General features: G+C 41.6%; 1 protein-coding gene across 1 annotated transcript in view; it reads right to left on the bottom strand.

The window, feature by feature from the left end:
* Cerkl (ceramide kinase like) overlaps positions 1-16,160 on the bottom strand; it is a 108,098-nt gene extending 91,938 nt beyond the window's left edge. The window contains exon 1 of the mRNA XM_059260785.1: positions 15,881-16,160. Within this exon, the coding sequence (XP_059116768.1) occupies positions 15,881-16,076 (196 nt within the window). The 5' untranslated portion in view covers positions 16,077-16,160. The remainder of the gene's footprint in view (positions 1-15,880) is intronic.
* Positions 16,161-17,939: the final 1,779 nt, after the last annotated feature.

Below are 17,939 nucleotides of genomic sequence, written 5' to 3' on the forward strand. Positions count from 1 at the left end.
TCTCAAGGGACACTCCAGTCCCTGGCTCTCCTATTTCAGGTCCAGATGAAAAGCTACTCAGGCACTCAGCTTCACTTGGGTCTTATCATCAAAACCAACTCTTGCGGCGATCCTAGTCCAACCACCCCCTGCCCAGTAGAACTGAGTTTTTGATGAGAAGCCACACAGACGCCACCGCAGCCAACGGTGAGCCACTAGAGACAGGCACAGAATGTGATGTCAGCCAAGTGGTGGCAAGCCATGGAACAGAAGGTTATTCTAATGATGTAAGCCACCCAAGGGGCAGATAGGGACCTAGGGAAGCCAGGGCTACCGAATGAACACGGAGATGTAAATGATGGCACTGCTGATACCCCGAATGTGAAAAAGGCCAGTGGCGGAGACAGAAAGGCGATCAGCAGAAAATAAGAGTGCACTGTTCCAGCCACGTTAACACATGTTGTGAACAGGACCATAACCACTATGTGTGTGTGTGCTTTATCAGGTTCAGGTTTAGTGGTAAGTGTGTAAGTGTAGGTGACACATTTAACTAATAATGTCCTCTAATAAAATAAGATGGAAAGTCTATTCATTTTCCAGCAAACAAACAAACAAACAAAAAAACAAAAAAACAAGGGCACATATTACTATTCAAAGGAAATTTGGGATTTTCATTTCACCAATATTCTAGATTCACTTAAATGCCACAAAAAGATGACATATTTCCGTCTTTGAATAAATATGATCTGTAAATAGAGGAAAACAGAAGATAAAGGGAAATGGGACCAAGGGTAAAACAGAGGTTAAAAGGAAATGCCAGTGTAAGTTCTGAATTCCTGCTGTTCTCCAGCAAGGCTGGAGCTGCGAGCCTGAAGGAAGGGCCCCTAGGCTGTCAGTCAATGACCTCTGCTGTCTACAAACTACTCCAGTGCCTGTGAAAACAGATTTCAACAATTGCTAGCCTTTCACTTCCGTTTCCTTTGCCTGACCTTGCAAATCGCCAAAGACACTAAAAAACACTAGCAATCCAACAAGATACGAGCTAACCAAAGCCAAATCACTACTAAACATATGTGTTGTCATGTTTACAGGACAGTGTCAAGTACGATGGAAAGTAATCTGCAGTTTCAAATTAGGAATCCTTGAAAATCCATTAAAAGAGCATCTTTTATTTTCAAATGTCAATCAATAACACAGTTGGAAAAGCAGTCACGAAAGGGGCGTTTTAAAATACCATGTGTAGGTAGTATCTATTTCTCTGCTAATTATGAGATAAAAATGCTGGCTCAATTTAATTTTTATCAATATATAAAGCATAAGCTGAGACTAACAGTAGAATATTATATATTTGTATTTAAATGTGACTGAAAAACTCAAAAACTTAAAAAGGAAACAGTAGATACCACCACAAAACTAGCAGATGTTACTTAGGGTCATCTGTACAAAAACATAAGCATATGCTAAAGAAATCTGACACTATCGTGGAATCAGTTGGTGTCTAAAATAATAGCAGCTCCTTATGTCAATGTGGTAATATCCGTATCAAATGCACAACGCATTATGTTGCAACAGTGTATGCAGACAAAAGAGCATGCTAGCAGAGGTAATGACCAGGGTTCTAAGTTGGAAATGGAATACAAGGTTATTTCCAGGATGTAATATTTGCGGTGAGTTGAAAGCGATGCATGGTTTGAATTTTCAGAGTTGGCATTTCACCAATCTTACTTTGAGTTTTATAAAGGCAGAACAGACCACATAGCAGTGTCTGAGTTTTTATAGGGACCCCCAACGTGGTTTTATTTACTCAAGAATAATACCAAGAATAGGTACTATTCTTGAAGCCAATGACAATACTAAGTTTAGAATATAAACAAGAATCCCTTTACCGATGGTTTTAGTGTGGTGTCCATATCTATTGGCTGAGCAATATGTAACTACTGGCTCAATATCTTAATGTAAAGAACCACACAACCTAAGAAGTGCAGCATCTACTTCAACACAGAAGGCTGAGAACTTCTATGGTACTACTTTAGGCATAGTCATATCACCCAAAAATGAAGCAATGAGTAATAAACACAATAGATACTAATTAAATGTGTTGAATAAGGACTTTAAACACTCAAATCCAAAAGGCATCCCATAGCTTTCCTTGTTAGGATTCATGCTGTACTCCTTGGGTTCCAGAACACATCATTTCCCACACACAACAAGATTCACAAGTCCTCTAAGCACCTGAGATTCTCAAGTACCAAGATGACTCCAGGGAAACAAAAGTTGACCCATAAAGACATTGGTTTTCCAAGATGTTTCCAGCACCAGAGTACATTTGGTCCTGATGCAAAGCTTTCAAACAACCTGAGAAACGATAGCTCTCTTCAGCTTTAGCTTTAGATGCTGAAGACATTTGTTTCTTGAAATATGACAAACGTTAAACTTAATAAAAGTAAACAACTTTTATGGAAAATTTAACCTCTACATTTTTATGAGCGTTTACTATAAGTATTTAAATGAAATATTTAAATATATGTGGGATATTAGTGGGGCTGTTAAAATATATGACATCTAACAAAACTTTCAACAGTATTTATCTGTATAATGGAACATCACAAGAACATATTGTCACCTCTTTTTACTTTCAAAGCATAAAAACATACATAAAATATAAGAAACTCCAATCCATGGCAGCAGCTTCCCACTGCTATTGCTATTACTCTCCCTGCACTGAGGGAGATGATAATTTGAGTAATACGTTTGTAACATCCATACATTTACAACTGGGCTAAACATTAATATTTACACTAAGCCAAAATAATAAGATTTTAAGAAGTAAATGAACTTTTTATGATCTTAAAATGCTATAGTTATTTTCTATATTAAAAAATGACATATTTACAAACTGCTATTTCATGCTTCTACTTTCCATGATATCAGCTGGGAATGTTCAAAGATCATAACCTTATCAACATCTAATATTATTTTCTGAACGTAAAAACCCTAAGCTGCCATTATTCCCAAGCAGCAGCCTCCATTCCAATAAGAATCAAGATACAGGCAGGAGAGACCCTGAGGCCTCTAGACCTTAAGCTTGATGAGGTTCGACTTACAGTCTTTCAGAAGTGATTCCTCCAGCTTATGCCTTGTTCAGGCAACTTCCCTTCTGCTGGGCATGTTACTAATCCTTGACACATTTAATGCAGGGTCTTTGGGAGGATTTGTAGCAGAAATAATGCTTTGTAGTCTTATCATTTGCAAATGGATTTTAGCAATATCTATCATTTATAGATTACCTACACTGAAAAAAGGTGTCACCATTGCAGCAGTTCTTTTCCTTGAACCCTACATCCTCCAAGCTCTAGCTGTGATAATTTCCCAGGCGTACATTCTCCCTGTCTTCACACACTGCCTCTTGGTCCTCTGATATACTAGCTATCATCCTCCTCGGTAACCCATTGGTATATCCTGCCTGCTACCTTGTTTGCCATTCCAAACCCAAACTTGATTTCCAAAAATTAAAACAAGAAAACCTTGATTTCCACTACATTCAGCCTGCACCACGCCTATTTAACATTCAGGATGAGAGAACATGTTAGCCCTGTATTCAAGTTTTGTATCATTACTAACAGTCACCTCTCTATCCTTATAAGCCTGCATGATTCTACACACACCATGTACGTATTCTCCAAATAAGCACAAGCCTTCCCAGCATGTTCTCAAAAAGTTCTCAGGACTGTTTCCTTCTCCCTTTGTCGATGTTGCTAACTCCCAGTCAGACTCAGAACCCATCCTCAAATTCACTCTCATCATATTGTTTCCCTAGTACTCCTTCTGCCCTTGGAACAGATGGTTTTCCTCTTTCTTTAGCTATTTGTCCATGATCATTCACAATACCCTGTAATACCTCTCCTGCACAAAAAGTAAGTTACCAGGTTATTATCTTGCTGGTATTCTTCCAAGAGATTATATATGCCTTGAGGTAGAAACTGTCAAACTGATTATGGTGTCTATCAGAAACCCCAGCACACAGTGAGAACTCCCTAAATGAACTAAAAACAAATGATTTAATAAGAGAAGCACAAATTAATAGTATGCTGAAATACCATTTCTCATCTCTAACACTAGTTTTGAGGAATACTCCTTTGATATGATGACATAAAACTAAAAAGCATGATGCATTCAAGGAATTTGGGAACCTTGGGAAAATTTATACATTTACTCTTCAATTCTACAGTTCACTAAGACTGTTTCAAAGGCACGCTGGGAAAAGTGCAGAAGTGATGGCACTTGGTCCTTCACTACACACTATTTACAATGCCAAGTATCACTAGAAGTTCAAACCATGAATGGACATCTGCTCCAGTGAACTATGGGACACACTGGATAGTGTCAGGTAAGAGGAAATGGCTCTCACTGCATCGTGCTCCAGAGCACGCCACTACAGCACACTATAGAGAACTCTGCTGAGTGGGAAGATGATGCATGCTGTCACGTATTTTAATTTTCAAAGGCCAGTAAGGTGGGCTCATGAAATATATGTATGCTTTCTTATCTTAAAAAAGTAAAAGATTAATCCCCAAACTTGGAGAAATGGCTCTGTAATTAAGACCTAGTGCTGCTCTTAAAGAGAACCTGAGTTACATTTCCAGCACCCACCTTGGGTGGTTCACAATTGCCTATACTTCCCACTCTGGAGGGATGCTACACCTCTCACCTCCACAGACTCTTCACTCAAGTGAACAAACATACACTCAGACATGCATGTATACATACAATTAAAAAATTTGAAACTAAAACTAAATAACTTATTAAAATTCCCATTTTCTTCATTTACTCAGAAATTACAAATGGACAGAGAAGTACAACAAACTCTCTTGTTAACTGTCTTATATGCCAGAAGGCGGCATACAATCTTCTCTTAAAGGTTTTAGGATTAGAGTTGGGACTCTGAGTCTTCATTATCACTATGTTGTATATGAGACCAACAACTCCTGAGGGTGCTAGGAGATTCTAGATTCCCTGAAGAGGCAGCATAATAGGAATTGTAGGCATGAGGATCAGGTTGCAAACTTTGAATCCAATCAACTCCATTACTAGTAAGGCTTGAGGCAAGTTATTTAATGCCAAGAGTATTTGGGATAAAGTTCCCTTTTAGACTTCAAAGTCTTGTTGCAAAGGTTAAGCAATATAAAACACTTAACACAGAACCTGGTGGTATAAACACTGATTGATGTGTGTTCACTATTTGTAGCTAAGCATAGGGTATTGTTGTATAGCAGCAGTAGAAGTTTGCACAATACTGTTTCTGATGCAAAATCTTGGAGCATTCACAGGAATCCCCTGCTGCCAGCTGGTATGTTAGTTTAGACTTATCTTTGTGCTTACTGTAAGTCCATAGCATTATACCAATGATATAAAAAAATAAAATAAAATAAAAGGCTGTTAAATATTTACTCTGTGTGTGTCTGTTTGCCTGCCTGTATATTTGCGTGCCAAGTCCTAGATTTAGTCGTTTCTTACATTGAGAATCCCTAAAGTCTTATTTACAGGTCAAACTTTAGCATGAGGCTCAGTTTCCAGCAATTCCCTCTCCTTCATGTCTTTCCCCATCTTCCCTTCACACGCCCTAACTCTAGGAATCACAAGAGCATAGGAAGAATCATAGTTACTAAGAGTTCCTTTTCTTTGGTACCACACATATGTATTTATGTGCATGAGGCATAACTCACTCCCTCAGCATGCAATGCTCTAGTGTCAGCCCCACACTTCTAAAACTGTGCCAGGGATTCAGTCATACAAAACACTTTTGAGGGGACTGTGTTTAAAACTTGGCCATGCTTTGCTGAATTGTCAACATAATCCGAAGTGTTATCATCCGGTCACAAAACAAGCACAGGATTGTGCTAGTAAGACCTCATAATTGCAAGGAGTTGTATCTGCTATGTTCCTGGTCCTCTTTAACAACGATAACCCACTCTGTCAAATTGCAGTGGGTTAAAAAAATGCCCCAGCGTAGGCAATCATCTCCTACATCCAAAAGTGCTCTGTTGTCTGTACCCATTGCTTTGGTTCTTTGAGTCTTTTTCTTTGCCATGTGTATATTTCTGCAGTCCTCTGCAGGACCTCAAGCTCTGGACAGTGCCATCTGGATCATGTCTTTAATCTACTGACCTTCGCCATCTCCAGCCCCGGAGTGACTCTCACTGTATGTCCCTGAGGGGCCGGTGAAAGATTTGTCTCCTCTCCCAGGGGGCACTTGTGTACCAGTCCCATTTCCAAAGGGCCCACAGGAGTAAAGATAAGGGGGAGGAGAAAGGAGAACAAAATGGGTCAAGTTTGAAAGTGTTGTTTTGGGTTGGTACATGGGCTCTTCATCTTTTGGAATTTCACAAGGTCAGAGTGGTCCGATAGGATAATGACCATTTCAATTCAGTAGCAAATTGTCAAATTTCAGGTCAAACAATAAACACCATGACTGTGGTGAATAGTAGAATGGCTTTTATGCATTTAACTCTATCACTAGTCAATTAATGCACAAATAACAAATGCCATCTTTTATACACAAAATATTTAAAGTAGCTGCCACTTTAGCATTTCCAGATTCAGAATTGTTAATTTTTTGGTTTGTTTTGCTTCTGATTTGGGTCTGGAGCTTGAGCTCCCCTGCCTTGGTATCCTAAGTACCATCACACACCCCCTAGCACTCAATTGCTTTTCTTGTTGACAGGCCACTCAAATTGCATGACTCTCCATTCTATGTTGGGGTAAACATTTTGAAAATGATACCTTCCTGTGTAGACATACACACTAAAATTAAATCCTGAGAATAAAGAAAACTTTTCCTCTTTCTTTTGTTCTTGGCCGTACCAGGGATTGAACCCAGGGCCTCACAAGCATTATCTCCCTGAGCTCTATCCCTAGCTCAAAAATGAACATTCCCACTCTCTGTTTTATCACAGCATTAGCTAATGAAGTTGCCACCAGCCTCTTGCACATATTAGACTTAAATAAATTAAAATTCAATCTTACTTCCAATTTTGTTCTTCTGACATACTAGTCATGTCTCTGTTACTCAAATAGCTACTGGCGGGGGGTGGGACCTGTATTGGCCAGTTCAAAATGCAGCATCCCACAAGGTCTGACTGGCAGTCCTACAGTGGAGAAGTCACTCTATATTTGTTCTATGTTATTGTTGTTTGTTTTGTTATGAGGAAGATCAATTTATCTTAATAAAAAACAAAAATCTTGGGCAATATTTATAGGGTAAATAGACATTTTTAAAACCTTGTTAACAGGTAGAATACAGTCAAAATGTAAAGTTGAATCTTCAGATCTGTGTTTTAAGAATTCCTTCAAGTTTGATAGCTTTGGAACATACCACACTGAGGCATTTTCTTGTTAATGTGTAGAATGACAACTCAAAGCATTGTGTCTTACTAATTACTGCTTCCCTAATTCACATGAGGAATAGGTCATTTTGGGGGTTAGCCCCTGCTTCCATTATTTGTGACCACACGGCCCTCTGACAGATGTCTCAGTTTGGATGTACACAGCAGAGCTCTGGGTATCTGTTTCGCTTACATCTGTTCCCAAACAGCTTAGGCAGATTAATACTTAGAATGTGCCCTGCTCAGCTAAATCTCAAGTAATCACCAACTCCCATTGTCTTCAATATAATCATTTCTTTTTCCCATGGTCACATTTTTCTGCATTACCTTTCTTATTGCTAAATTTCCAGTAAGGAAATGTGTTTGTATCAACAACTTATAGATGGGGAAAATCACTTCTGCTCATAACAAGAGATCTTTTCAAGACTCTGTTATGAAGCCTGGCTTTCTTGGATTTTACTGGCCATTGGTCTAATTCAGCTGAGCTCAGAGTGGTGGTGGGAATTATTTTGTTTTAAAGAAAACAACTTTACATTGTGTCAGAGATAGTAAATGTGTAAAAAATAGACTTGGGAGTTATGATTGGAAGCTGAAACTCTCATTTTATATAGAAATGTTTCAAACATGATATTTTAATGTTAAATACAATTATAGAGTCTGCTCGGAAGTTTGGGAGAGGCCACGTGATCATAAAACAAAATTAAGATGATATGAGATGTACCTTCTGTCTATCGTGAGACATCGACTAACAAGCAGACAAGGCTTGTGAAGTGGCCCCTGTCCATTTCTCATCTCGCCCTGGTGCCGGGGAAGTGAAGTGTATCCTGTTTCCCACATGGTTCTTCTAATGAGAAATTCACTCAGGTACAAAGTTTCCGTCATAAAACAAAAGCTTCTACACACACACACACACACACACACACACACACACACACACACACACACATCAAAAGCCAAAACCCATTGGCCATTCAAACCTTAGTCAGACTTATTTTATTGGATAAAAATGCCCTGGTTTGTATTCTTTAAATTACAGAGTCACAAGTGATCAGAACTGGAGGTCTTTAGAGACTTTGGTATAATGCAAATCCTTCATTTTGCAGGTGAGCAAATTGTCTCTCAGCCGGGTTAGCTGATTTGTTTAAGTCAATTACACACTTGCAGGCTCAGAGTTAAGACCTAAAAGCCTTCTGTGCCCATGCCTGAAATATGCCATATACCATATATGCAAGCAGATGCCAGAAATGTAGGGGCTCCAATAATATATTCTCACACACTTCAAGTAAATTACGAATTTGGTGAAAATCCATTACAAATCATGATTTGTAATGAAAATCTGAGTGACCTTCCCAGGCCAATGGTGAGATTTGCTTTGTGAAATTTTTGTTTTAAAATATCATATATTTGTACAGGTGTGTGTCATGCTTTTCTGTTCCCTCAAATCCCTCACTTCAGAGCAAAAAGAAAGAACAGAGGAGACATGTTCTCAGCATGAGAAGCATTGGGCTTATTGATACATGCCACAGAAATCTCTAAATACATCATTTGTAAATGAAGTACAACTAAGCTTGATCTAGCCTAACACCCCCCATTCCTTGCTTTCTCTATCAGTCACTTTTGTTTTGTGGATAAGAGATAACATCTGATCACACAAGACAATAGAACATCTTCATTCTTGGAATGTACAAAGTGTTGTACCATCTACTTCTATCAGACACTCCAAATTAAAGATTGCCACTTAACAAACACATGCTCCTAGAAGTGAGTCATTGGTTGGGACAGAAAACAATGCATTAGGCAATCCTTACTGATGAGAATATTAAACTCTGGAAATATCTGAGCTAGTAAACAGTCATAGTATAAAACGGATGAATTTCAACAATTTTGGCTATACGCACTAGATCTACAAAAGACTAGGCTATCAACAGTCCATCATGGATCCATATCAACAATCCATCATGGATCCAGGGGAAGTCCATAGAGCCCTATCCCTACCAGTTGAGCTACTGTCTACTGATGGATTCTGAGGGAGGAACAGTCACGTCTTTAGTTGTGTCGCCACTGAGGAGCCCACCAGGGCTAGATCCAAACTCATAATTGCACAAATGATGCTGGGAAAATTCCGTGGGCCTCAAGAATTTAATGTTTGAATTATAGGTAGGAGGGGATGTTGATAGGGATAAGAGAGACTTTAGAGGGTATGACATTACAATAATCAGAATGTACCTTATACATATATGAAATTGCCAAATAACAAATTCAGTAAAAGTTAAAAGATAAATAGGTAAATGTCAGTTGTATCTATCTGCCCACATCTTTCTGAGCTTCTCTGTAAATCTTGGCACTTTATACCCAGTCCTAACGCCAGGTGGGAAAAGGCCTGCATTAGGCCCTGCACCTGACCTGCTCTTTCTTGGCAGAGTCCAAGTCTTGGGTTTATGTGACCAAAATTTATGTTTGGTCTCAGAAATCTCACATGACTCCACTCTCATTTCTTTAGGATACTGCCACCTTCTAGGTCACAGGCAGCTCCTTTGTCAACTACCTTATATCAGCAAGAATAAACCCATCTAAGATCTACAAGGAAAGCAGTCATAATTTGTGGTTCAAATCAGAAGATCATTAAGGACCATTGCAGCAATAAATAATATCATTCTCTGAACTGGATAATGTCTTATGGTTCATATAGTTTAAACAACAGTGCCAGACTCCTGGTCTTTATAACCCTGAAGCTGAGCAAAACAGAAACTCCCTGCTAGACCCTCACAGAAAAAAATGGGGCAACACTAACTCTTATATTAGAAATCTGGAAACAATATAAAGTTAAGACACACAAGGAGCTTGTCCTCCAGTGAGAATAAAATGGTTATTCGTGTTTCAGTATACGAAGCCCAAATGCCTGATGAGAATGGAGAAAAACCTATAATGAGTCTTCATTAGTTTTAATGAGTGTAAACGTGGAAGCATTGAAAGAAGAGTAGAGGAAGCTAATTTTGAGCAGCAGGAGTCACACGAAAAACTCAGTCTATGGTGCACTATTTCTGTCATCCCATCCATTACAAGGCGGTGAAGTTTGAGGAACGCACTGAGAAATAAAGATACAGAGTCAGGCAGGTGTAGATCATGGAGACCTTGTGCTATGTTAGACAGTGTCTCTCCTAGGCCATTCCCTACTCAGTGGGTTTTCAAAGAAACAAACTTGGTCCCACTAGGCACTAAGAAGAGAGATTCACCACTCTGATTAAGAAACTTTCACTTTGATGAGCTATGTGCTGTGGAATAATCCTTCTGTAGGCTGTGAAAATGTGTTGGTCTCATTGTTAATAAAAAGATGATCGTCCAATAGTCAAGCAGGATTTGGGGGGCAGAGAGAATGCTGGGGAAAACAGTGGAGTCAGAGGAGTCACCAGAGAGACACGGAGGTACAAGATGAAAGAGAGGTAACGCCATGTGGCAGAGTGTAGATTAACAAAAATAGGTTAATTTAAGTTGTAAGAGCTAGTTAGTAATAAGCCTGAGCTACAAGTCAATCAGTTTTTTTTTTTTTAATTAAAAATGAGAACTGGTTATTTGGGAGCAGCTGCTGGGATACAGAGAAACTCAGCCTACAGTTATATATTGGAGATGAGCCTCAGAACATTTTTATAAAGAGTTCCAGTTCTTTTCTTTTCTTTATTTTTTGAGGCAGGGTTTCTCTGAGTATCCCTGGCTGTCCTAGAACTCACTACACAGACCAGACTGACTTCAAACTTAGAGATCTGACCACCTCAGCCTCCCAAGTGCTGGGATTAATGGTGTGTACCACCACAGCCTGGCTAAGAGTTCCGATTGTTAAGGTAGAGAAGGGAGGTGATAATCCTCTTGCAGATGATGAGGAATCAATACTTAGTATTTATCATGGTACAAGACACTAGACAAAACTGAAGTTCATGAGGCCAGCAATCAGTCACAAACTTGTTCAACAGTAAATGTTCGTGTGTCTGGTACTTGCCAGGATGCTGAGAGTAAACAAAACAGATGTTCTGACTGTCTTCCCTTCTCCAGACCTAGACTCCATCATTTTTCACTTGCACTGTGCCCAGCAAGCCAAAACATGTGGACCATAGCAAGAACTCATCTTACTTCTGCCTAAGGATTGTTGGCCTGGAACACAAGACAGAAGCTAAGGTAAGTGAATCCTAATCTTCTTCCCTGTAGGGTTGCTGGAAGAAATGAGTCATGTTAAGGCAAAGGCATAGTGGCTTTATCCACATGGTCTCCAAACTCAGGCCTGCTCCCTTAATTTGCCCCTTGGACCTAAGCATAGTACTCCTACTGCCTTATTACTAGTACAACCAGTTCTCTTTGGCATCACATCTTGTCTGACCTTCAGAAATGTGGTAATTCCCCCCTTTACTCATCAGGAATATGTTCCAATGGGTGTCTGAAACTATGAATGGTGCTGACCCCAATATACAAGCTCTGCAAAATAACAGCCGTTGATCAAATATCAAAGATATCTACAAAGCGACTTTGGGGCAATTAATACATACAATGTGGATATACTGGACAGTTGGAAGATTCATGGGCTACACTGCCTGCCTATTATGACTCTATATAGACCAGACTCCTTGGGAACACCAAATTTTACAAGTATGTAGAATGAAGTCCCAGGTGAGACTGAAGAGCTAGGTGCTGTTGGCATCAAGCTAATGGAGTTGAGTCAACAGTCATATGAAGGAGAAATCCATAAAGGGAAGGACTGGAATTTCCCATTGGATTGAACAATCAGAAATTGTTTCCAACCATTTCCTGGGCACGTTCAGCAAGAGGAAGAGAGCAGAATTGAGGGATAAGTCAGAGGTGACTCAGAGGAGGAGGTGTGAGACACCATTTATCTAGAAGCTCATTAGACAAAGTGAGAAGGAGGTAGGGAAACAGGGAGAAGGAGTCTTTTTAGATCCAAACCGTGGGCTGTCAGGAAGAGCAAGTCTTGAGCACATTATCATGATTAACTAAAAGAGCTGAGGAAAAAAAAAAAAAGCTAATATCAACGGATGAGGAGATAACATCCTTCCTGAGCCCAAAGAGATAGACTTGAGCGACTATATGTAGGGTAGGCACCTGAAGAGACATGGGTAGGCACATGTGAATGGAATAAAATCAAAGTCGTTAACACAGAAGAGGCTTGGAAGGTGGGCAGTTTCAATAGGGATGGCACAGACGATCATCAGTGAGAGGCCTTAGGATAGAGATGCTGTGAATCAATTTTAAATTAAAGAAAAACATGAGAGAACTGTGGTGATATATTATGTATCAAATAAAGTTTGCCTGAGGATCAAAGGACAGAGCCAGCCACTAGATTAAACATAGATGCCAGGCAGTAGTGGCACACACCTTTAATCCTAGCACTCAGGAAGCAGAGATCAGTCTGGATCTCTGTGAGTTCAAAGCCACCCTGGACTACATGAGATTGATTCAGTCTAGAAGAGAAACAGAGCCAGGCAGTGGAGGCACACACCTTTAATCCTAGTATTTTGTAAGCACACACGCCATTAATCCCAGCACCAAAAGGAAGTGAAATGGCTGGGTGGAGAAAGGCATATAAGGTGTGAGGAGACAGGAACTAGAGCCTTTTGGCTGAGGTCTCTGAGGCTTTCAGTCAGAGGATGCCTGGAGATAGGATCTCTCCTTCCATTCAGCCTGAGAATTTGGTAGTGGTGAAAAGTTTCTCTAGTGGCTTTGTCCTGTGTCTCTCTGATCTTTCAGCATTTACCCCAATATCTGGCTCTGGGTTTTTTATTATAATACCATTTACAATTCATGCAGCAGAGAACTTTATATTTTCTTCCAAACTGAACCTGAATTTCTTGTCCTCAGGCCTCTGTTTACTTTGGGAATGTTCTATTACAATCTTGTCTGCTGCTTACCAGTTATTATCCCCAGACAACAGCCTTTCATTTTCTCCTCTTAATTTATTCCTTCAACCTAGAATGTCTTTCCAAATCCCATCATCAATTTAGTGAGATGAATTGTCTCCTCAAAATTCAGATCCTGTTGGAACCTCGATTAGAACCATACTGAGGAATAGTCTGCCATTGTAATTCAGCTAAGAGATTACCCTAAATTTAGGGTGGCTTTTATCTATGACGCCAACTGACCTTATAAGAATGGGAAGGGAACAAATGGAGACAGTGTAAGTCCATGTAAGGACATGGAGTTATGGAACCACAAGCCAAGGAATGCCAAGAGACACCAAGGCTAAAAGACACAAGGAAGGATTCCCTCCTCTTCAGAGGGGTATAGGAACTGAACTCAGTACCTCACACACCCCAGGCAATCAGCCATCAACTCTACCATTGAGCTACACTCCAGGCCCTCCCTTAACATCTTGATTTCTGACAACAAACCCTTATCAAATACCATTAAGCTGAATTTTCCTGCCCCACCCCCATTATTTGGGATGTAGGGACTTAAACAGCTAATTGATCTTTTATGCTAACTTCCTTATCAGGAACAGATTGCTTTCCTTTGAACACACTGAAATTCTTCATGGTGAGGCCCACATCCAGTAGCTTTTTAGATCACCTCACAAACTATTGTGTACTTCACATTTGATGAATGAGTGGCTGGTGGCAGTCTCAGCCTTTGTACTCATGTCTTTAGGTATCAGGCAAAGACACTAGTCTTTGGGTTGCATCTTTAAAACATTCAGCAACACGTCTGAGCACTAAGTACCAAAGCATTTAGGCTGTAAGGGAATAACTGCTCACAGGGTTACTATCTTCCTTAACAAGATCTAATAAACTAAATGGAAAACATCTCTTCATTTTAAAGAGAAAAGGCCAAAACTGTGTTCTGGTGTGACTAAGCCTCCCACCTCGATCAGTAGACCCAAATAAGCCTCACTTCTACAGAGAAGGATAACACAACTGTCGCTCCAAGTCAACCTTGAACCCAATAAGGGAACTGCAATCACTATGGCCATACTCACTCTGCCAAAAAAGACCATCAATTAATCATAATTCTGGCAGTCATGGCCTTAGAAAACTACATTAGTGTCTTCCCTCATCATGCTCAAGATGGGCAATTTGGGGAAGATCACATTGTATTTTGTTTCATCAGTTAAACTGCTAAGATGCTACGAGTTATGAATGCTCTCATAACAGCTCATATACACCATGCAATAATATCCAGAGACCTCATCACCCCAGCCCGTCCTTGGGATGCCAGATACCTGCCAAACAACAACAACCATGATCTCCTCTACCACACATCCAAACACCATGTCCTCCTAAGTATGGTGCCTCGGGTCCAGTCTCTCTGCTCTGGAGCCCCTTCACTCATTTCTCATAACTCACATCTATGCCACTGAACCCCACTGGATTTAGCAAAACGCCTCTTGAGCTGTTCTACAAATAAAAGTGCTAGGCTTCTGAGGCTCCAATATTAGAAGCTCAAGGTGTTTTAAATACCAGGTGTTAATTGCAAAGACAACTAGTGTGCTCAAATGAAGAGAAAGAAAACCAAAGGGTCTTAGGGCAAAATTCAACAGAAGAAGCACTTGCAAACTTCAGGGTAATAAAACTGTCAAGAGAGCTTTTCAAATTCTATTACCAGGAGTGCTAATTAAAGTTATTTTTCCTAAATCACCACTCACTATGTAACAGCATTTCTTTGCTCATGTCACGATTTGCCTTTGTGCTGCAGTGCCGACCTACACGGGGTCTCACTGCACAGTCTGATCCTATCAGCTTCTAGGTTAAATTGGTTCCCTGGGCTAATCCAAATTCTAGTTATAAACATTTCTATCCCCTAACTCGGCCTGATTTATGGACTAACAGAAAGATTCCACATCCTAGCGCCTAGCTTGTAATTTCAAAGGTGCAGGTATATACCTCATCTTGGGTTTTCAAAACACGTGAAAACATTTTGCTTAAATCCCAAAGTTGCATTGCTTAAGTGGCCGCCACTGCATATTGCCCTCAGCCAGAATTCACACACCTAGCTAAAGCTAGTCCCTGACTGGATGGTTTCATTTTGTTAGACTTTTGAAAGAGAAACTTTCAAACAATGACTTTTCCATTCTATGACAAACCATAGCACAAGGAGTTTTTCTCCGGAGGGCGGGGGGAATCGGCTGTTTTTAATTTTATAAACATGTAGCTAGTTAAAATAGGCTGTAAACCACATTCCATTCTTTGCCAAGTCACCTCTAAATGAAGACGACTTGAAATATTTCTACTGCAAAGTGCAGCATCGTATTTTCTAATCAAAAACTTTAAGTCAATAGACGGTAAGTTTAATTACGTAAAACACAAATCTGTGATGCGATATTCTTTAGAAATTCATTAAAAATCGGATTTCAAAACTTGTTCCAGGTGGAAGGTGGACTGTAACTTCCTGTTTGCAATCACAACCCGGGCAGGAGGCTCAGAGGCGGAAGGGTCAGCTGGGTTTCGGTGTCGGGGAGGAGGCAGGAGGACGTGGCGGCTGCGGAGAGGAGGGGGGGCGTGGGAAGATGGGGGGCCGCCACTCACCCGCCGGGAGCTCGGGCTGGATGCGCCGCCACCGCAAGGCCCGCTCGCCCAGCACCACGTCGCAGCTTTCCCTCTGGATCTCGAAGATGCCCCTAAGCAGGACCCGCTCGGCCGCCACCTCTGGGAGCTGGGGGGACCCAAAGGGCGTCCCCTCCTCCAGGGCGCCCACCCGGTTCCCGCGTTTCCCCAGGAGCATGGCGGGCGGCGAGCTGGTCGAAATTGGCGACCCTCACGAGGCTTTTTAGGAAGGAAGAGTGTCTACAGCCTCGGCCTTGGCCGCGTCCGGTGCTGCCAGGGCAACCGCGCAGCGAGCCTGAATGGAGGCGGGGCGGGAGGGCGGGGCCGCTGGAGTTTCCCCTGGTTTCGCTGTCCTCTGTCCTCTCTGGGCCTTGCTGCCCCTTAGGAGTTCGCGGGCTACAGCATGCCCCAAATTGGCTTGGTAGACACCACCTGGTCCCTTGTTAAATAAAGTGCAGGTTCTTATCAAATAGGTCTGAGGGTACCCAAAATACTGAGTGGTGACTCATGCCTTTAGTCCCAGCACTCAGGAGGCAGAGGCAGGTGGACTTCTCTGAGTTCCAGGCCAGGTGGAGCTACATAGTAAGACTCTGTCTTCTTCCACCCCCCCCCCCCACCACCACCACCACCACAACCGCCACCAAATCTGCATCTCTAAGAATCTACTTATTGGGTGATTGAAGAAGTTGCTGGCCAGGAGACACAAAAAAGAGTTTCCGTGTGGAAGGTTCTGTCCACCTTCTCAGGGGTCTCCTCTGAGATTCCCCAAGGAGCTGCCTTACCTCTATGACAACGTTTGTATCCTTGCCTAGGAGTATCCACAAACTCCTGATTTGCTTAGACAAATGCGCACCTTACAAAGCTAAGATTAAGGGTAAGCACATCCCTGGTGTAGTGCAACTATTTAGAGCCTTTCCCCAGATGCCTCTTCTTCAGCTTTGGCTGTGCCTGGGCCTAACACTGCTGTAGAGAGACTGCAAGGAGCAGGTGTTGTCCAGCAAAGCACAGCCACACAACCGCTGTTCAGCAGTGAGGCCTCAGTGTTCACGTTCAGCTTCCTCTTGATAATAGGGGTGCTTTTCCGCCACTGTGATTGCTTATTAGAGTTACCTGGGGGGTTGTCCTGACCACCTTTGAAGCCAATTAAATTGCAGTCTTCAGGGATGGGGTCCAGATTTCAGACACAGTTCCCTGTGTAAATCCAATATTTAGCCAAGACTGAGAATCGCAACCAGAAAGCAAGAGTGGACTGGGCGCTAAAGGGGCTTTACAAGGTCCTTAAAATGCTATGGGGTAGGAGAAGTCAGGTTTTGAAGGGGGATTTAAAACCAGGGTCTCCTGTATTAAGGATTCTGTTCATCTCATGGGCAGCCAGTTCACACTCTGTCCTGGTCACACTCAGTCAGAAGAGCTAGCTGCAGGAGAGTTTCTCTGCTCTCAAAGCTTGAACCGTTTGTTGTTGCCAAATCCCTTCCAAACACAAATCTCCAGCATGCCAGGTAAGCAGGGACTTCAGTCCAAGGCACTGAAGGCCAATGCTTAGCCTTCCTGGGCAATCAGTGAAGAGCCCCGGTTTCATCTGATGGCAGCCAGGGAGCTGTTCCTTGGAGCTGGACTCCAGCTACGGCTAAGCCTCTTGCAGGCAGTCACTGATGGGAAAGGGCTGTGCCTGTCCCAGGAAGAGTTCAGTTCTAGAGTTAACTTCTTGTATTCACAGCTGTCAGGCAGATTCGAGCTCCTTGGCATTTGAGAAGCTCCCGGAGAGCCAAGGCAAACAGGCCAAGGCAATGGCTACTTCTCAGGACCTTTACAAAGGGGCAGGTTGCCATTTATCAAGCTTCAGCCAGGCCAGGAGTTGCAAACATTGGCTTTGACTTGCCTTGAAGATGGAAGTAATAAGGTCCATGCTCCCACTTTTTCTCTCTGTTGAGCTGACTCCTTCAAGGGTTCTAAAGATTTCTGTGCTTCCAGACCCAGGTCCTTAGGATCACATACACACACACACACACACACACACACACACACACACACACACACACAG

This window comes from Peromyscus eremicus, chromosome 4 (genome assembly GCF_949786415.1).
Source record: "Peromyscus eremicus chromosome 4, PerEre_H2_v1, whole genome shotgun sequence".
Taxonomy (NCBI): domain Eukaryota; kingdom Metazoa; phylum Chordata; class Mammalia; order Rodentia; family Cricetidae; genus Peromyscus; species Peromyscus eremicus.